General features: G+C 36.6%; 3 protein-coding genes across 3 annotated transcripts; all 3 read left to right on the plus strand.

The window, feature by feature from the left end:
- Positions 1 to 40: 40 nt before the first annotated feature.
- LOC111204039 lies at positions 41 to 21027 on the plus strand. The gene is made up of 11 exons (XM_048751643.1): positions 41 to 5530; positions 5629 to 5740; positions 5821 to 5984; positions 6053 to 6173; positions 6320 to 7265; positions 7348 to 7405; positions 14520 to 14594; positions 14676 to 14976; positions 15056 to 19893; positions 19979 to 20050; positions 20134 to 21027. The coding sequence occupies exon 9, from the start codon at positions 15689 to 15691 to the stop codon at positions 17798 to 17800; it is 2112 nt and encodes a 703-aa protein (XP_048607600.1). The 5' UTR covers positions 41 to 5530; positions 5629 to 5740; positions 5821 to 5984; positions 6053 to 6173; positions 6320 to 7265; positions 7348 to 7405; positions 14520 to 14594; positions 14676 to 14976; positions 15056 to 15688; the 3' UTR covers positions 17801 to 19893; positions 19979 to 20050; positions 20134 to 21027.
- Positions 3954 to 5301, plus strand: LOC125583091. The gene is made up of 4 exons (XM_048749646.1): positions 3954 to 4253; positions 4644 to 4911; positions 5063 to 5177; positions 5247 to 5301. The coding sequence occupies exons 1-4, from the start codon at positions 3954 to 3956 to the stop codon at positions 5299 to 5301; spliced, it is 738 nt and encodes a 245-aa protein (XP_048605603.1).
- On the plus strand, positions 18330 to 19552 carry LOC106421854 (ATP-dependent DNA helicase pif1-like). The gene is made up of 3 exons (XM_013862694.2): positions 18330 to 18507; positions 18618 to 19141; positions 19205 to 19552. The coding sequence occupies exons 1-3, from the start codon at positions 18330 to 18332 to the stop codon at positions 19550 to 19552; spliced, it is 1050 nt and encodes a 349-aa protein (XP_013718148.1).
- Positions 21028 to 21454: the final 427 nt, after the last annotated feature.

Consider the following 21454-nt stretch of genomic DNA (forward strand, 5'->3'; position numbering starts at 1 on the left):
TAATTGGAGTATATGCGGGAATTAGTTTTTTTTACGTTTATATATGTATAAATATTAAATATGAAAGCAAGGTACAATAAAATTAGCCCAAGTTCGATGTCCGTGGACACCTTCTTTTCCCTTTCTTTTTTCTATCTTCTAAATGAAAGGCAACTTTGTAATTTATTTTGTCGTCTTCTCTCTTAATCTACGAGCTTTCTTGCTCATAAATGGCAGCCTCCATTTTTTTTTTCTCATATCTTTCACTCTTTTCTCCAGTTTTGTATTCGTTTTGTTTAATAATTCATAGATTTAGGTTAGATTCTAAAAAAATGGAATTTAGTTACATAAACGAGTTGAAAATAATCGTCGTGTTTCACTATTATGCTGACTATGCGTCTTCCCGCCTTGGTCCTCCGATTTGCTCCATATCGGCACGGTCATGCTCCGACCACCGCCTACTCATCCGATTAACCGGCTACGCCCCCGCGTTTTCGAATAGGGCAATGGGATATAAGGATTAAATATAAGGAACATTTTTAATATCGATTCAAATTGGATGACATGCTATAACGTCTGGATTCTGACATCACGTTTTTCTTCTTCTATCCCCACGACTATAACTCAGGAATCACCGGACACAAGATTTACACACAACAATATTATATTGAGTTTGTGTAAACCACGGCATTAAGATTCTTCACTATTATATTGACACATTAAATATGTATATCACACGCAAAAGCTCTTACCAACAAGTTAATCGTTAAGGCCACCATGGCCATATATGTATAGTGATATATACAACGCATATTCCTTTTTCTTCTTTAATTCATAACTTATAATCTTCTAATTAGCTTTGTGACGAAATACATTCAATATATCTCTTTATTATTAAAAGGAAAGCATTTTGAAAAATCAACCTTTAAATTGTAACTAGGATAAGACATACGAGTTTTTATGATAAATATTTAAAACATATAATATTGACAAATGATGTCATGTCACTCGGTTTAATTACGGCTTCGGTATATGTCATGTCCCCGATTCTCGATAGGATCGTCCGGACGGGCCATGGTGCAAAGAGACGCACGAGTCAGGTCGAAAGACCTTGAGACAAGCGTATCATGGTCTAAATTGATGGTTAAGGAAGTCATGCAGCTGAGACTTAACCTGGATACGATGGAGACAAGTTAAATGGAGCTGGACGAGTGATCCGAAAGCTAGGCGAGTTTCGGTTCAAGCTCAATCAGCTAGGTGAAGCTTGGAGCTAGCTCACTTAGTCTTAGCCAGCTCACTGGAGCTGATGGACTAGCTCACTCAGCTGGGGACAGCTGGTGACCAGATCATCTCAGCTTGGCGGAGTGTTCCGGTCCGGACCAGTGTGGCCGGGGCAGAGCGGTTACCAGTCCGTGCCGGCGGCTCATGTGGGACGATGGGGTCGTGTGCAGCCAGGAGCAAACCAAGGCTTGGGCAAAGGCCTGGGGGTTGGTTTTTGATGGAGGAAACTGCCAAGGGAGCAGTTGGGCGGTTAAGGGCCGGTTATGGGAAGTTATAGGCGAAAGGGTGCAAGAAGATAAGTGGCACCATTTCGGCCAATCCCTTGCAACCGATCGCCCAAGGCAGTTACTGGTTCCTCTCTCTATAAATACAAGTCTCTGGGGTTGATTTTGGGCATCAAATTCCTTAGGGAAAACTCTGCACAAATCGTGAGAGATAAACCAAGAGAGAGAGAGGCCGACAGCTTAAGGAGAAACCGTGTGGAGGCTTGATCTGTTCCGGCGAAGGCTTGGCCGTGAGAGACAAGGCTTGTGAAGATGGATACCAGACAGAAGGAGAAAGAGAAGGAGAAGGAGGCGGCGCAAGGAGACCACACGCCTAAGGTCAGTGGTGTGAACCGGGAACCTAAGGCGGATGGGTGATCCGATCGAGCCTTGGGGCCGATCGTGTACCGGTTGCATCCTTTCTATCCTTTCATCTTCAAATCGCCTTCTCTCTTTATATGGTGTTGTTTTATGTTTGATCTGATAAGGAGAGACTGAACCAAGGCCTTGACCGGTTCAGAATCGGAGTCCTTGGCCTTTGGCCGGACTTAGGCATGTTCGGATACACCAAGGGATGATCGGATGATCTAGATCGCCTTGTGTGTGATCCGCTTGAGGCCTTGATTGGGCGCGCCTGATTCTCTTATGAGTCTAAGTGTGGCCGCTTGTTATATGTTCTGATTGGATAGATAATGAGTAGAGAACTCTAGGAACCGAACCATGCAATGATAGATCCTTGTGTTAGGTTATCTGATTGTATACTTGTGTGTTGTGATGCGTTGGTTTTAGGTACTGACTTGGACCGTGGTAAAGGAAATGCACTGTGAGGACTCCAGCCATGGGAAGATGTGTGGTGAATGGGTCATTCCTAGTAGATGTGAAGTATTGATAGCCTATTGTGCAAACTGTGAACTTATTTATTATCTATAAAATGTCGATTTGCCTTACTTGATTCTGATTGTCTAAGTATGATTGATTAAACCTCAAAACTATGATAAATGATAAGAAAAATATTAGACACGGAATGAGAAGTAAAGGAATCAAACTAAGTAGGATGGTTAGGTAAACCGCGGTCTGGTTAGATTGAGGAATCCAGGATCGGGTCTTACAGTATAGGTTTGTTTGGGTTTATTTGGGTCTAAGATAATCTTAACTATGCTCAACCCAAATTAGTTTGATTTGGTTCAGTTTTACTTAGGTTTGATTTGTGTTCGATTTGGTTTTAGTTTGGTTTGGTTTGTGTTTGGTGCGGTTTAATTTGGTTTTATTTGTGTTTGTTTATTTCAATCGATTAGTTTTCTTTTTTTTAGTTTTGTTCTACTTCACTTACAAAAATATAATTTATAAGAACATAAACAAATCATCATTTGATACTAGATCATTATTTTCTTCACATTTAATTGTAGAGCTAAAGATTTAATCCTATAATTTTGTATTACTATATTCAAACCTAATATAAGTAGATTTTTGATTTTGATGTTAATGTATGAAATTCATATTTTTTATTATTTTTTATTGTGTTCATTTTATTCCTTTAAAAGTAAAATGTATAATTTTTTAATCGTTTAGGTTTTTTTTTACATCGAATAGAAACTTTTAAAAAACTAACTTGCAGCCTCTTTGCCAGCATAAGGAGCCAACCAACTTGGTGCAAAGCAGTTGACGAAAGAGGATCCAAATACGCGTGATCTTCCACCTTTAGCAATAATTAAATTTATTAAATCTTAATATTATTATCATGTTTAACTAATATAACTAAAAACACTTCGCTTCGGCTTGGTTCAGTTTAAAATGAACCAGAATGAACCAATTTGATTGATAAAATCTTAATCAAATAGTCTAGACATATACTTTGGTTTTTAATCTGTTTGAATTCGGTTGGGTCAGTTTGGTTTGGTTTGGTTCGTTTTTTTTGCCCATACTATTAACTAATGTTCTGAATAATACAATTGAATAAAAAATGATCAATTGTATAATAGCTTAATAACATCAAAACTATACTAAAAGGAGCAAAAGAAGTCTTCTTATGGCATCCACATCGGACAGGAAATTCGATCAATAGGAATGCATCATTTCATCCATGTCATTTATTAAGTCAATTGGTTTGGGCTTTTGGTGGTTTTGGTATGTAGTTTGGGCTGTTTTGGTGTAGCTTATTTTCTGGAATGATGTGGATGTGTTCTTCGCCACAAGCAGCTGTCTCCGTCTTTCGTAGCCCTATTTTTTTCCCCCGTACCTTTGCGACTTCCATCTCTTCCGTTTCTCACCTCTTCAATTTCGTCTCCACCAGTAAATCACCACTAACTGAATCCTTGATTAAACTCATTCAATGGATTCCTTTCACCTTCTTCTCTGTTTTTCTATATATAAATCTCTTTTGCTACCTTATCTTTCCATCCAAGTTGAAAAGACTCTCAGAAACTCATCCCGATGGAATCCACCAGCAACTCATCCATCTCCGGCAATCGCAAAGCCAGCAAGAAGACCGTCGCCTCCTCTGCGACTGCGAAACCAAACGGGAAGTCCCCTGTTTCATCTAGCAATCCGATGAACCCAAACACTGTTACCGCTCTGTCCTCCGCGCATGCAAACCAAGTGATGTTCTTCAGAGATGTTTCACTCGGCCCACGCGAAGCCGAGTTGAGGTTTCGTCTGATTCACTTATGGGAGGCTCGAAATATATGCACGAAAACCTTGATTGGACAAGAGATGCTCCTTATCGACGAAGAGGTTTGTCAACGTCTTTAGCTTCCCTCTCTATTTTCGTCTTGAATCGTGTTTTTGATTTAATATTAGTCGTTTAGATATATTCTCCGAGTCTTGCTTTCGGTAGATCTTATTAATTTTTTTGTGTTTCTGAATTTATATTTGTCTATTAGATTAGTTCCCCCGAGTGCTATTCTTGGTCTTGCTTTCAGTAGAACGTATTAGTTTTTCGTGCTTCTGATTTTATATTTGTTGATTAGATTGGTTTCTCCGAGTGTTATTCTTTTTCAGTAGATTAGATTGGTTCCTATGTCTGCTCTATATATGTCTCTCTATATATGTCTGCTTAAGTTTTCAAAGTGATCTGATGTATTGTTTGATTTATATTAATCGAAGATTTCAATTTATTTTCAGGGAACTGTTATTCAAGGTTTTGTTCCAGCCGGTCAAGTAGGGACATTTGATCTGGTAGCTGGTTCCGTCTATAAGCTCAACAATTTTTTCGGATCCAGGAACAAAGCTCAGTTCTCGGTTGCTGATCATATCGCCATCGTCTCATTCAGTTGGAATTCTGATTTATCCGTTCTTGAGAACCCTCCGGTTCTGATTCCAGAAGACAGGTTCAGGTTCCACAGCTTCGAGGAGTTTATGGCCAACTGTGATTCCAAGGGTGATCTTTACGGTAAGTCATGTTGAACTATGGTTGGTTTTTATGCCTGAATTTTTAGTTTATAATTTATCACCTCCAATGATTATTATTCCGTTGAGTTTTGTTAACTATTTAGAGTATTATTCTGTTGATTTTTGTTGACTGTTTAATTATTCTATCTCAGATTATGTTGGCCACATGAGGCTGGTGAATGGACAGACTCTCACTGACCATACTGTTCTTGACGAAGTTGCCATAGCTGAGAAGCGGCATCTATGTGTTCATGTTCAGACACATGAGTAAGTTTGTCCATTTGTTAGTTGTTTTCGTTGTGTGTTATATTTAACACGTAATGTTTACATTTGTAGCGGACCAGTGATGAAGCTCTATCTATGGGATAATGCCGCATCTGAGTTCTGCTAGAAATTTAAATCGTATGGAAGGACCCCACACGTTCTTTTGGTCACCACAATGAACTCTAAGCATCTTGGAGGTTAGTATTTTAATAATAAAATTTCATGCTCATATGCATAAATTAGCTGTGGTTAATTATATAGTTTTGATTAACATGAACCCTTTGTCTCACTTCTATGTCATCATCTCGAGTGTTCATGGATGACGATGTTCAGCCTAGCAAGGATTACCTTGAATGGTAGGCATTTGTGTATTTAATTATTTTGCACGCTACTTTTGCTAATATATTCAAGCGTCTTCATCTGTAACAATTTTTGGGTTTCCGCCTTTTCTCAGGTTGAGCTCCAACACAGGTATTGCTAATAGGATTGCTGCTGAGGTAGTCACAAAGCCTGAGAAAGTGACTCTTGAGGAGCTATTCTCCTACATTAAGCAGGAAGCTTCTAAGGTCAAGAGTTATCCTGTTGTTATCATTCATTTCTGTGTGCTTGGGTACTTTTGAATTTTATTTTACTTTCCACAATGAAGGTTGCTTGGTTTGAATGCACAGAAACTATAGATGATGTTGTCCAGGGTTCTTCTTGGTATTACGTTTCCTGCGGTGGATGTAATAGTAAGGCAGTTAAAGGCCCTACTTCTCTGATGTGCAACAACTAGAAGTGTGAGAAGAAGGAAGTCACAGGCGTGCCTCAGTAAGTGTTGTAGTCATAGTTTCATCTACGTTTTGTCAGTACTAATAGCTAATCTTCTTTCGTTGCAGGTACCTCACGAAGATTTCTGTTTATGATAAGAGTGAGCAAGCAGTTTTTGTCATCCTTGGTAATGCCGGCAAGGAGTTGACTGGGAAACATGCAGCAGAATTGGTTGCTAATTTCTTTGAGGTAATGTTAGACCTGTCTATAAATAGCAAATAATTTTGTATTATAGCAAATTAGTTAGAACATCGCCTATTCATGCATTTAGTAAAAGTTGTATTATTTGAACTCACGTATGTTTTTACTTGATTGTTACTCTAATGAGGGAGCAGGAGCTGACCATTGCGTTCCGGTTCTGCAAGCTTTACTTGATACAATAGGGCAGACACGGAAGTTCATCGTGAAAGTGTCGGACCATAACTTGAAAGGCAAGACTCAGACCATAACTGTCACAAAGATATTCCCACCAGAAGCTCCACTTCCAGCAACGTCCGATGATATTCCGACGACTAGGGGTGATGGATCTGCTCCTTCCAGCAGCTTTGGAGATCCTGCGGGTGATAGGGCTAGAAAAGCTGCTGATAATCTTGAGTCAGACGATGCCAAGCGTTCCAAGAGTGGCTAATATAGCTTCAACTTATCCTCTTACTGTTTTTACGTTTCTATAAAGACTTTGCCTTCTTTCCATTTTAATCTTCAGACTTTTGTCTTTTTATGTTTAAGTTATTCTGATACAATATTCATTATATGGTTTTTACTTATCCCTTTAAGCATCTACTTATCCTAATATGATCTTTTATATGTTTTTTTCCTATCACTTTAGGCAGTTCACTTTAGAAATATACGATTAGGAATGTTGATAACTTACGATTATCCTTGAACTTGGGGATAAACATCTGACAATGTATGCATAATCTATTAGTTATAACCGTATAAGCTTCACTTACTGATGTGTGGATTCTATTTTCATCTCCCAAGTTATTTTCATGATTTTTTTTTGAGTTTTTTATTAAGTAGCAATTATAAGGATGATATACGGCTGATTTTAGTATTGAACAGTTGAATAGATTTATATCAAATTATTTTTGAGAATATCTATTAACCATATTTATAAAATCATTGCTTTAATAAAAGGCAAGTATTCACGAGAATCAAGCCCTTCTTCTTCTCTCTACAAAAAGCTAATATGCCTTCTCTAAAACACAAAAAAAAGACCTGCACATTTTTTCGAGACCCATAACTGTTCACGCAACCAGATCTCGCCATCTTCTTAAAAGTGTAAGTTTTTAAAATCACCTAAACCTCTCCATAAGAAGTTCCATATTCTAAGATGTTTATGTTTTATTGATCGCGTACTAAGGTTTGGATCTTGGACGAAATGGGGAAACCACCTTCGACAAGCAATCTGGACACCGGAAGTAAGACAAATAATTATTTAGCTGTTTCAAAGGAATGATTTTACATAATTAGTCTGATTGACTAAGGATCCTAGACTACTTATGCTACATACTTTTATATCTGCGTAAAAAACAAAATTACAGACATGAGGTCTTACAAATCACTACATTTTAAATACAATTGTGTAGTATTACTCACAACACGTTTTGATGAGATGAACCCCTGGATCACAGTGCAAACCATTACTCAATCAATAAGTATAAGTTTCTGTTGGGAAAATTATCCAATATCGATGAGACTAAGATGAGATTAGACAACTAAAAGATTTAAGAAGAAGACTCTTTATAATTTTGGAAAGGGTTTACAAAGATTTTGTTTTGAGAACTCTCTCTTACAAATGTTTTCTCTCTTTGTTTTCTTGATGTGGGATGATTATAAATGGTGCCAAGCACCCCTATTTATACAAGTGGAGGAGCACACTCCAACAAGTTCTAGATTTCTCTAAATTATTATTTATTTCAAAATATCTAACTCCATAACTTTCTCTCTTCTTCTACACAATTCTTCTTCTACACAATTTTTATTCTACACACTTCTTCATCCTTCTCCATTTTTCTCTACATATCTCTTCTTCTTGGGCTCTTGGGTTATAACTTGATTAGTTATTATTCTTGGGCTAATGAGGGAAAACCCAACAAATCTCCCCCTTCCCGATTTAGCCCGAAACCGTTGTCATCCCCGTGCCTTTGCAGCAATCTTCAAACTTCTTGATCGGTAATACCTTGGTCATAAAGTCTGACCAGTTTTCATCGGTGTGTACCTTGTTGAGATGTAGAAGCTTCTCTTCAAGAACTTCTCGAATCCAATGATGCCGAATGTCGATGTGCTTCGAGCGAGAGTGAAATGTTGGATTCTTTGCTAGGTGAATAGCACTTTGGTTGTCACATAGCATGTTGTACTTTTCTTGTTTTACTCCTAACTCAAGCAAGAAATTCTTCATCCATAGCATCTCCTTGCATGCTTCCGTTGCTGCGATGTATTCTGCTTCCGTGGTGGATAAGGCAACACACTTTTGTAGTTTCGATTGCCAGGAAACAGCTCCCCCTGCAAAGGTAGTAACAAAGCCTGATGTTGATTTCCTTGAATCTTTATCACCAGCCCAATCTGCATCGGTGTAACCGTTCAGCTCCAATTTTTCATTGCCAAAACATAGACACTTCTTCGTTGTGCCTCGTAGATAGCGTAGGATCCACTTAACTGCTTTCCAATGCTCCTTTCCTGGATTCGCTAGAAAGCGACTCACAACTCCTACAGCATAGGCAATGTCGGGTCTGGTGCACACCATAGCATACATGAGACTGCCCACTGCTGATGCATATGGGGTAGTCTTCATTTCCTCTTTCTCCTTCTCACTTGTTGGACTTTGCTTCGAACTTAGCTTGAAATGTCCACCAAGTGGAGTGCTCACCGGCTTTGCTTTGTGCATGTTGAATCTCTCCAACACCCTTTCAACATATCGTTCTTGGGACAACCATAAAAGCTTCTTTGGCCTATCCCGAGTGATCTTCATTCCAAGAATCTGTCTCGCTTGCCCCAGATCTTTCATCGCAAAACACCTTCCCAAATCTTTCTTTAATGCGGCTATCTTGTTGCGATCTTGACCCACAATTAACATATCATCAACATAGAGCAATAATATGAGAAAGTCGCCGCTTTCGTACCTCTTTATGAAAACGCAATGATCATTCTTGGTTTTCTTGAAGTTATGATCCACCATGAAGGAGTCAAACTTCTTGTACCATTGTCTTGGAGCTTGCTTGAGACCGTAAAGACTCTTCTTTAATCGGCACACCAAGTCTTCTTTTCCTGGAACCTTGAATCCTTCAGGTTGCTCCATATAGATCTCCTCCTCGAGTTCACCATGTAGAAAGGCCGTCTTGACATCGAGTTGTTCAATCTCCAAGTCTAGAACCGCTGCTAGACCAAGAACCACTCGGATAGAGGACATCTTCACCACTGGAGAGAATATTTCTTCAAAATCTATGCCTTTCTTTTGGTTGAATCCTTTCACAACCAATCGAGCTTTGTATCTTGGATTTGAGCTTTTCTCTTCATACTTCAACCTGTACACCCATTTGTTCTTCAAGGCTCTCTTTCCTTTTGGTAGCTTCATCAGCTCATAAGTGTGATTATCATGCAAGGATTGCATTTCTTCTTGCATAGCTTCAACCCACTCATCTCTATGAGTGTCTCCTATGGCCTCCTCATAGCTTTGAGGCTCCCCCTCATCTGTAAGATTAACGTACTCATCTCGATAATATCTTACAGATGGTCTTGTCTCTCTTCCAGACCTTCTTGGCTCATGTTCTTCCTCTGGCTCCACTTGAACTTCTTCTTCACCTTCATCACCATTCGGATCCATGATAGGATCCCCTTCGCCCTCATCTCCAATCACTTGTTCATGATCTTGAGGCTTATGAGAATCTTCATTCCTTACAACCCTTAGCTTTGGTTTCTTTGATTTGTTGATGTCTTCGATTGTTTGATCTTCGAAGAAAACAACATCTCTGCTTCGGATAATTTTTCTGTTAACCGGATCCCAAAGCCGATAGCCGAAATCATCTCTTGGTGACCCAAGATAGATGCACTCTTTAGTCTTGGAGTCTAGCTTGGCTCGTTCATCCTTAGGTATATGGACAAATGCTCTGCAACCGAACACCTTCAAATGGTTGTAAGAGACCTTCTTACCCGACCAAACTTCCTCCGGGACATCGCCTTCCAAAGGAACTGATGGTGTAAGATTTATGACGTCCACTGCAGTCTTTATGGCTTCTCCCCAAAATGGCTTGGGTAGTTTAGCGTGAGAGAGCATGCACCGAACTCTTTCTGTGATCGTTCGATTCATTCTTTCAGCTAGCCCGTTCAGTTGTGGCGTCTTTGGTGGTGTCTTCTCCATTCTAATTCCATGAGCTTTGCAAAACGCTTCAAAGGGACCTCGATACTCTCCACCATTATCAGATCGAACGCACTTGAGTTTTTGACCCGTACTTCGCTCTGCTTGGGCTACAAATTCCTTGAAAGCATCAAGAACTTGATCTTTTGACTTCAAAAGGTATACCCATACCTTCCTTGAATGGTCATCAATAAAGGTGACGAAATATGATGCCCCTCCATTGGATTTCTCGGACATGGAGCATACGTCAGTATGCACAAGATCAAGAATATGCTTTCTTCTCATAGGCGTAGATGATCTTCGGAAAGCGACCCTATGTTGTTTTCCGGCTAAGCAATCATGACATGGTGAGAGAGGAATACCTTTCATATCAGGAAGAAGTTTCTTGCGAGAAAGTATATTTAAACCTTTCTCACTCATATGCCCGAGTCTTCGGTGCCATATATCGATGTCATCACTTGCGACATTTACTTCTTCCTTGCAAAGCTTGGCTTGAGTAACGTATAATGAGCCTTCTTTTCTTCCTCGAGCCATGATCAAACTTCCTTTGGTTAACTTCCATTTGCCACCACCAAAATGACTGTCCAAGCCGACATCATCGAGCTTTCCGGTTGATATGAGATTGAGTCGCATGTCGGGAACATGTCTCACATCCTTGAGAACTATCTTACATCCAGTGTTTGATGTAAGAATAACATCCCCCTTTCCAATGATCTTGCTTCTTCCTTGATTTCCCATTTGAACATTACCAAAGTCACCACTTTGATAGGTTGTGAAGAAGCTTCCATGAGGGGTGACGTGAAAAGAAGCACCAGAATCAACGATCCATGAGCTATCATCAGAGCTAAGATTACATTCTCCAACGAGATATAATTCTTCGCTCTGGTCTTCCACAATGGTGGTAGTCTTGTCTTCATGCTTCTTTGTAGGATTGAACCGGTCTGGTTTGATATTACCGGCTTGTTTGTCTTTCTTGAGAAACCGACATTCCGACTTCATGTGACCCGGTTTGCCACAGTAATAGCAAGTAACTCTCGGACGTGACTTAGATCTTCCTCGAGATTGGTCTCGTCCTCTGCTTCTGTTTTGGCCACGAGTCTCTTCTCTACCTCGTCTATCAACAATGTTAGCTTCTGAATAAGAACTCGAACCTCGCTCCTTCCTGCGAACTTCTTCGTTTAGAAGGCTATCAGTGACGGTGTCCATGGTAAGCTTTCCCTCTGGTGCTGAATTGCTTAGAGTGACAACTAGTGTGTCCCAACTCTCCGGTAGTGAACTAAGGAGTAAAAGGGCTTGCATTTCGTCTTCAACCTTCATATCAACTTTGTTAAGCTGATTTACAATCCCCTTGAAATTGTTCAAGTGCTCCATCATGCTCTGGCCATCCTTGTACTCCAACTTTACCAACCGTCGAACAAGAAGAGCTTTGTTTCGAGGTGTTTTCTTTTGAATCATGGATTCAAGTTTTGTCCATAATTCAAAAGCATTTGTGTAGGTAGAAACATGTTCAAAGAGAGATCGGTCAATGTACTTACGGATTACAGCAACCGCCTTTCGGTTTAGTATTTCCTATGTTTTGTCATCCTTTCTTTCCGGCTTCTCCTTCATGATGATGGGTTCATGCAAATCCTTACAATAAAGGTGATCTTCCATCATCGGTTTCCAATAAGAGTAGTTGTCTATCGTGAGTTTGAACATGTCACCTTCAACGGTAACGGTAGCCTCCATCTTGAATCTCACGGGTCTTGATGTTATGTTTGAACATGGCTCTGATACCACTGGTTGGGAAAATTACCCAATATCGATGAGATGAAGATGAGATTAGACAACTAAAAGATTTAAGAAGAAGACTCTTTATAATTTTGGAAAGGGTTTACAAAGATTTTGTTTTGAGAACTCTCTCTTACAAATGTTTTCTCTCTTTGTTTTCTTGATGTGGGATGTTTACAAATGGTGCCAAGCACCCCTATTTATACAAGTGTAGGAGCACACTCCAACAAGTTCTAGATTTCTCTAAATTATTATTTATTTCAAAATATCTAACTCCATAACTTTTTCTCTTCTTCTACACAATTTTTCTTCTACACAATTTTTCTTCTACACACTTCTTCATCCTTCTCCATTTTTCTCTACATATCTCTTCTTCTTAGGCTCTTGGGTTATAACTTGATTAGTTATTATTCTTGGGCTAATGAGGGAAAACCCAACAGTTCCTTCTTTTTATATTGACCATCTGTGACAACCAATTTTCTACATTTGGCATTTTGACTTCATTGGGGTTTTTTCCCAAAGAAACATTGATTTCTTATTCACTTATATTACTTTTGGTATAAATAAAAATTATTAAATCTGTTATAAAATTCATTTATATGTTTATGAAACTGATCTAAAATTGTATTTGAGAAGATATACGATTTTGAAGATGTATAGTCCCGTGCAAGGGTGGAGTCGTTGACTTTTTTCCTTTATAACTCTATTTCTTACAATATTAGAATTATCTCTGTTCTTACGATCAAATTATCAATCAATTAGGTTAAATAATTACATTTTTTTGAGAGTGATTAATATGTAGTATGGAGTATGAACAATTTTTAAAAATAAACTATAATAGCTTTGTGATATTTAATATTGTAACAATCTCTGTGAAGTAACAATCTCTGTGAAGTAACAATATTTAATAAACTAGATTGTAACAATCAACCAACTGATGATCAATGTGAAGTAACAATCTCTTTGAAAACAAACGTATGAAAAGAAACAATAAAAAAATAAACTGCTTCCGGTTGGTTCATATACTCACTACTCATCATTGTAATATTAAAGGTTGATATCTTAAGACAGTTCTCTTTTCTATGTTTGTAAAGAATCACGAAAGTGGAGTTTTTATATGTTTATTTATAATTTATATTTATGGAAACTACTAATTTATTCATCTAAGATTTATATAAAAATTATTCTCTTATTAGTTTATATATAATTAATATATATGTAAATATTTCATTTCTATTATTATTCAGTCCTAATTTCTATAGTTCTATATCAAATAATAATCTAAAAAGTACTAATTCCTCCGTTTTGTTTTAAAACACAGTTGTAAACTTCATTATACTTGAAGTTTTTCAGAAAACAATGCAAAATATTAATATACAAGAACAAGAACTTTTCAAACAAAATATTATTTTAAAACACTTTCCAGGATTTTAGATCATTGCTGGTTCATAAAGTACTAATATTTTAAAAGCAATAGGAGTTTTCCTGCGCCATGCGCAGAAATAGTAATTTTTAACATAACATTTTTTATTTCAAAAGGAAATTTTGATTTATATTTCAACATTATTAATTTATATTTTAACTTCAATAGTTATAAAAAATCATAAACGTATTTTTGTAATCTTATTTCTTTTGATTTGGTATAACTGTTTAAATTTGATTTTATTCAAATTTTAATAAAGATAAAATTAGATTTTATAAAAATAGTTTTAATTGTATTATTGTGTTTAATGATTATTTATTTTAAATATATATATATTCCCATCTAATTTTAAATATATACATATATATGTATATATATATTTACATATAAATATAAATTCTAATAAATTTTGACTTTGTTTGTTTTAGTTAAACTTAAAAATATTTTTGTTAATTTAAATGATGAAGATGAACAGATAAATTTAAATAATGTTTAAATATTTGACTATCAATTTGTTTTTGGATTAGTGTTACTTTATTTAGTTTATTTTTATTAATGTGAGATAAATATATACATATATATTATTATTTTAATTGTGATATATGAATTATTAATATATTTAATATTTTACCATAAATAAATATTTATATGGAAAATTGACATTAATGATGATATATGAGTTATTTTTATTACCATATTTAAAATCCATGCAAAAAAAATTTAATTTTTATAAGGAAATTTTATATCTCACAATTAATATGATGCCATGTCATTATTTTCTAAAACTATGTCATCTATTTTAAGTGCCATGTCATCTTTTTCAGCGAGAATGATTGTAGTGACGACATGTGTATAAATCACTTCGCAAATATAGTTTAGGGAATATGGATTTTGGGGATTAAAGCATTAAACTAAATAAATTATAATGGTCTGATTATTATATATTTTGTCAGAACAAATAAGTACTTAGCTATTTTTTGAAATACAGAAGCAGAAGCTTCGTCCAGAGTAACACAAAAAAGAAAATGAGGACGTCCAATCGGATCACGTACGAAATCGAAAGGTGTGTATTTATTGTAAGATATACATTTTTTCCACCTAAAATGTTGTATTGGAATTTTTTCTAATTATGAGTATTTCTCAGTTTGTCTAATAAACGATCAACCAACATTCAAACCAAAATTCTATGACTGTAAGTTTATATGGATTATGATAACATTCTTTTTTGAATAACTATTTGTATAACTAAGTGGGTTTCACATTTAAACAAACATGTGGCTGTGATATTTGCGACTCTTATGGTAAGAAACGTTACTCCAGTATCTATATCTTACCTTATATCCTGTTAAACTAATTATTTTAAAACATATTAGTCAAACAAAAAAATGCACGTAACATGAGAAGGGCTATCTTGCTATCAAAACGAACTTCAGCACTGTAACAATGTAAGCATCATAATCAGCCAAATCTATTTAGGATAAATATATTTATAATTCTGATATTCATTGTTTATATTATATTTAGATGGCCAGCCAGGTCCACATGGCTTGCGACACAGTCCACAAAAAAAGGTACATACTATATATTTATTCTAAATAAGAAAAATATAAGAACTTAGTATATATTTGATAATTGTTATTTTTCAAATTTGACATTTTTTATTTAATTATATAATTTGGTGCATAAAATGTATATTGCATATACATTATTACTAAATCTCATAAAACAAGGTTAAATGTTAAGAGATTATAAAGATCATTTCATTATGACTACAACCAAACAATATAATAGTACTTTCTTACTTATATAAAATGTATACATGTAAAATATTAATTTATACTTTAAAGTGACCATATATTTACATAAATTTTTTTTAAAAATAATTATTTTATTATTTAATAGTTTTGTGTTAAATTTCGTACCGGCCCAAACTTGGGACAAGCAAACTTTATTAATTTATATAAATTATTAATTTATCAAGTATTTAGTTATAGAGGTTGTACTGTAAATCTTATGAAATATTAAACTCAACAACAATTCTTAGATATTAAACACACTATGTGTTAACAATTTCAAACTCAATTTAAATCAGATAAGGGCTCCACATCTAAAGCCGAAGAGAACCCAATCGTTACATGCACAAAATGTGGTGCATTAATGTGGACTTCAGAGAGCACTGGGACGGACCCCAAAACAGGTGAACTAACATTCACAATTTGCTGTAACCATGGCCAAATAAAGCTTCCTCCGATCAACCAACCTCCAGCCCTGTTAGATGAACTTCTTCATTCTAGATGGTTTCGGAATACTATCCGAGTATATAATTCTGTACTGGCTTTCACATCAGTTGGGAAGAAAATGGATTATGGTGTGGTGCATGCGCCTGGTCCTTACACTATTCAGATCCAAGGTCAAACCCACCATAGAATTGGCTCGCTTATACCGCAACAAGGCCGTCTCCCAGAATATCTCCAGCTTTATATATTTGATACCAGCAACGAAGTCAGAAATCGGTTAAACGCGATGGGTCAAACCTCAACAGAAGGTAATCTTGATGAGACAACCTTAACGCGCCTAATCGAGATGATTGACGAGAATAATTGTTTAGCTAAGTTTTTTCGACGGGCACGTGACTACTACGAAAGCAACGGGAAAGAGTTTACTATTAGGTTGCTCCCAGATAAAGGGAAAGGGAAAGAGTACGATCTTCCGAGTACGAGTGAGGTCGCATGCCTTATCGTAGGGGATATGTCATCAACAATTGGAGAACGGGATATAGTTGTCCAATTCCAATCTGACACATTGCAGCAGATACGTGATGATCACCCTCTATACATGAGCCTCCAATATCCTCTTCTGTTTCCATATGGTGAGTATGGTTTTCACCCCGACATCCTGTTACATCTTGAGACAAGCACTTCAAGAACGAGGCAATTCCTAACCCTACGCCAATTCTACGCTGCCCAGATACAAACACGGCTTAACCAAGGGATGACATTGATTAAAGGCGGTCGTCTCCTCCATCAATTTGTTGTGGACGTCTATACGGCAATTGAAGAAGATCGGTTACGGTGGGCGAGGAATAATCATGATGTCCTGAGAGCCGAGCTCTACAGTAATGTACTCGATGCTGTTGGCAAGGGTGACACTGATGCTAAAATTATTGGCCAAAGGTTCATACTGCCGCCAAGTTTCACCGGTGGGCCACGTTACTTAGTCGAAAAATATCATGATGCGATGGCTATTTGCAGAGTATATGGGAATCCAAATTTGTTTATCACAATGACGGAAAATCCTAATTGGAGGGAGATTAAAGAGCATCTTGAGAAATATGGTGGAGACTCTCCCAATGATAGACCAGACGTAGAATGTCGAGTCTTTAAAATGAAGTTAGATCAGCTACTCAAGGATTTCAAAAACGGAACTTTTTTCAGGCCATACACAGCAGCTCTCCATAGGATAGAGTTTCAAAAAGGAGGGCTCCCACATGCACATATATTATTGTGGTTGGGAAACTCTTCCAGAACATCGAGTGCAGAGGAGATAGATGAGATTATTACAGCCAAGCTCCCAAACAAAGAAGAAGACCCAGAAGCTTACAATTTAGTAATAAAACACATGATCCATGGACCATGTGGTGACGCTAATCGGAAGTCACCATGTATGGAGAAGACTGTGTGCACCAAAAAGTATCCTCAACCGTATAATGAAAATACTTCGATTGATAAGTCAGGGTATGTATTATATCGTCGGCGTCGGAACGATGATGCGTCTGTGGTAAAGGATGGGGCATTTCTAAACAACAACTTTGTTGTGCCTCATAGCATTAAGCTCCTGAAGAAGTACGAAGCTCATATTAATGTTGAATGGTGTAATCGTACGAGTGCAGTAAAATATTTGTTCAAGTACATAACCAAGGGTGTTGACAGAGCATCCGCAGTTATAGAAAAGGGGTATACGGCAACTGCCTCTGACGCAGTGGCCTCTAGCGAACCAAAGGATAAAGTTATCAAGCAACAGAATGAGATCCAAGAATTCATCGATGCTCGATATCTATCAGCTTGTGAGTCTATGTGGCGGACATTTGCATTCCACATACACAAAAGAAAGCCATCAGTTGAGAAGCTTATCATTCACTTAGAAGGTGAACATAATATCACAGTTAAAGAAACTGATAACCTCGGCCGTGTAATTCGCAAGCCTGGTATTGAGAAGACAATGTTCATTGAATGGATGGTCTTAGAAGGTCAGAGTTTGCACGAACGTTGACTTATGTGCAAATACCTGAATATTTAGTATGGAACAACACTACCAAAGTGTGGTCTGAGAGTAGGAGAGGAAAAGCAATTGGAGAATCGTAGCGGTCCATCCATCATCAGGTGATCGGTACTATCTAAGGATCCTCATAAATAAGATTAAGGGTCCTAGAAGTTATGACGAGCTTAAAACGTTTAAGGATGTGAAATACCCCGACTTTAAATCGGTTTGCCACGCACGAGGCTATTTGGACAATGATGTTGAATGGCACGAGAGTATGTCAGAGGCTGCTAGATCGGCTACCCCATTTCAACTCCGAGATATGTTTTTAACATTCCTGAATAATTGCTTCGTTACGAGCCCTAAAAAATTATGGGAACACTCATGGAAGTCAATGAGCGAGGATATACTTTACAAGAGATGAAGGCTTTTGGGTCACGGAAATCTAGAACTGGATGATGAGATCCTTGAGCAGTACACGTTGATCGAAGTGGAAAAGTTGATGCGCATGAATGAACGCTCACTAAATGATATTAAGGAGATGCCAAAGATCAAACCTGTTTTCCTAAAAGAATTGGGGAGCAGTTTATGGAACCAAGAAATGGATTACGATGTTACTGACGAAACACTAAGACACGACAGGCAGTACAGCCTACTTAATGCTGAGCAACGTGCAATTTACGAATCAGTCTTAGACTCTGTTGATAAAAGGATGAAATGTTATTCTTTATACATGGCGCATGAGGCACATGGAAAACTTTCCTATACCAAACCATTATATCCAGACTTCGCTCAAGAAAGAAGATCTTTTTGCCGGTTGCCTCTTCAGGTATAGCTGCATTGCTCCTGCCTAACGGGAGAACATCTCATTCTCGCTTTAATATTCCTTTAAAGCTCTCTGAAGATAAGCTCTGCAACATCAAACCATGTACAATGCTGGCCGAACTAATCGAGAAAACAGACCTCATAATTTGGGATGAGGCACCTATGACTTATAAGCATGCTTTCGAAGCACTAGACAAAACGTTGAAGGACATAATGTCTAAGAAAAATCCACCCGCAAAGGATCAGACTTTTGGCGGCAAGACAGTTTTGTTAGGTGGTGATTTTAGACAGATCTTGCCAGTAATTCCACAAGGGAATAGAGCTGATACTGTCATAGCTTCAATAAGTCATTCATATCTATGGGATAGCTGCCATAAGTTCTCTTTGAAAACAAATATGCGAGTCAATCAAGACGAGAAGGAGTTCTCTGAGTGCCTTCTCAAAGTCGGGGAAGGTCGCACACAATCAGTACAAGAAGATGAGGATGATGGCTACCATGAACAGATGATAATTGTCGACAACTCACTGGTTTGAGAAATTAAGGATGACTCTTTAAAATAAGTTGTTGATGCCGCATATGGAGAATTCAAGAAGATAAAGGCCTCCCGAAGCTCCTACACTGATAGAGCTATACTCACACCTCGAAATGAAACAGTCGATGAGATCAATGCATACACAATCTCCAAAACTGACGGGAAGTCAAGAGACTACTACAGTTACGATAGCTTTGAGATTTCAGACACTCAATCTGATCAAAATGATACATTATACGCGATTGAGTATCTCAATTCCTTGGAATTTCCAGGATTGCCTTCTCATAAGCTCACTCTCAAAGTTGGGGCCCCGATTATGCTTCTGCGAAACATAAATCAGAGAAAAGGAAAATGTAATGGTACCCGTATGATCCTAACCTACATAGGCGAACGAGTGCTTAATTAAGGCAGAAATAATCATTGGCTCACACATTGGAAAAGAAGTATTGATACCAAGGATTGTTCTCTTGCATGATGAAACAAAGCTACCGTTCACTTTACATCGACGACAATTCCCTATTAGATTGTGTTATGCAATGACAATCAACAAAAGTCAGGGGCAAAGTTTAAAAGAGGTTCTCCTATATCTTCCTAAACCGGTCTTCACACATGGTCAACTCTATGTAGCACTCTCACGTGTAACAAGCAGAACATGACTAAAAATCATTAAAGGCGAAGATTCACACCCCCAAAAAGTGAAGAACATAGTCTACAAAGAAATCTTCAACCGCCTTCGTTCCCATGAGAGTAAGTAAAATTTTAAAATCAGAATCACACTCAATATGTTTTTAGTGATTATTTATCTAATAATTCACATTTATATGTTTCTCAGTATTTTAGCTATCAACTGAAAAAGTCAAGGCAAAAACTCCTACCCTGATGATGGATATCTCACTACTATCAAGTACGTCTACCTATACAATGAACTAAATAAATTGATTTCTATTACTAAGTTATGTTCACTGATTTATTTTAAAATAATTTCAGGCTCCCCAACTTGAAAAATCTCATCGCATCTACACTTCCTCTTCGTAAAAATGTCCACCATCTTATCTACGATTTCCATTTTTTTGTCCTAAGACCTTAGTATCTGTTCTTGGTAACGATAATAACTTTCCTCTGCTTCTGCACATGAGTTATACCAAACTTTTATTCCATAACTGATCTACTTTACTCTAGACAACCACAAAAGATTGACAAATCAAACAATAAACAGATCAAACATCACCACATATGCGTTGGAATTTAAATAATATAAGCTACTGCTGAGCAAAACAAGTTGATTACATAAGCTACTGATAAATGCAAAAATAAAGGACATAACAAACGGGATTTAATATAAAAGTTGATGCGCATGAACCACCAACATTCCCATTGTTTTGGAAAATACAACACTCTCATTCCAAATTCTTATTATGATGTTTATTAACTTTAGGATTGCTAATTTACAGAGTTTCTACTGTACTAAAAAATGCAATAGAAAATAAGGAAGAACATATTTGATTACTAAAAAATCTATTGTATGTCCACATATGTGTACAACTGACTATATAGAGTGAAAAACAAATAGTTTCATAAAAATAGTTTCCTAAATTATATAAGGATTAAGAACCAACAATAGTTAATAGTTAATTAAAATCAATGTAATCTTGACTAATAACCCAAGCACCAGCAATGATATTTTACTATAAATTCCATAAATATTTCTCAAATTTTTAAATATAAAATAACAAAAAATTACAAAAAAATAATGATTTGTAGAAAAAATAAACAACTTAGATGAAAAAATCACATTAGAGTAATTTTCCCATTTGGAATGTTAGTCATGCTATTCATTTTACAGCTCTATGGATTTTAAACATATTATAAAAATCTAACATAGAAAAAAACCAAAATGAAAAATAAAAATTAATAAAAATTATAAAAATAAACTCAACCTAAATAATAATATAACAAAAAATAATAATAAATTTATTTAAAAGATTTTAATACTACAACAAATATATCTAATCCCATTTTTCGCGCGTAGCGCGGACGAAGACTCTAGTTTATTATAAGATTTGGTATATATATTAGCAAAGATGCGCAAGTTAAATTTTGGAGAAACTACTGCAAAAAGGGTCAATCGATGCATGCATGCAATACATGAACTTTTCGTTATAAAAAAACTTCTCAATTATTGCAATCAATCAAAAAGAAGAGGTTGCAGTATTTATTATACAAATCTTACGATTCATTATTTATTATACAAATCTATACTTACAGTATAACAATCATTCAACAATATTTTATGGAATAATGTATACAA

This window comes from Brassica napus, chromosome C3 (assembly GCF_020379485.1).
Source record: "Brassica napus cultivar Da-Ae chromosome C3, Da-Ae, whole genome shotgun sequence".
In the NCBI taxonomy this organism is placed as follows: domain Eukaryota; kingdom Viridiplantae; phylum Streptophyta; class Magnoliopsida; order Brassicales; family Brassicaceae; genus Brassica; species Brassica napus.

What these genes read in the sequence shown, in the direction of transcription:
- LOC111204039 (XM_048751643.1), top strand. Translation starts at nt 15,689, where the DNA reads ATGTGGACTTCAGAGAGCACTGGGACGGACCCCAAAACAGGTGAACTA.
- LOC125583091 (XM_048749646.1), top strand. Translation starts at nt 3,954, where the DNA reads ATGGAATCCACCAGCAACTCATCCATCTCCGGCAATCGCAAAGCCAGC. An exon ending in TGCTCCTTATCGACGAAGAG is followed by an intron (nt 4,254 to 4,643) that starts GTTTGTCAACGT and finishes ATTTATTTTCAG; the next exon opens with GGAACTGTTATTCAAGGTTT. An exon ending in GTTCATGTTCAGACACATGA is followed by an intron (nt 5,178 to 5,246) that starts GTAAGTTTGTCC and finishes TTACATTTGTAG; the next exon opens with CGGACCAGTGATGAAGCTCT.
- LOC106421854 (XM_013862694.2), top strand. Translation starts at nt 18,330, where the DNA reads ATGCCAAAGATCAAACCTGTTTTCCTAAAAGAATTGGGGAGCAGTTTA. An exon ending in TGTTGATAAAAGGATGAAAT is followed by an intron (nt 18,508 to 18,617) that starts GTTATTCTTTAT and finishes TTGCCTCTTCAG; the next exon opens with GTATAGCTGCATTGCTCCTG. An exon ending in TAATTGTCGACAACTCACTG is followed by an intron (nt 19,142 to 19,204) that starts GTTTGAGAAATT and finishes GGAGAATTCAAG; the next exon opens with AAGATAAAGGCCTCCCGAAG.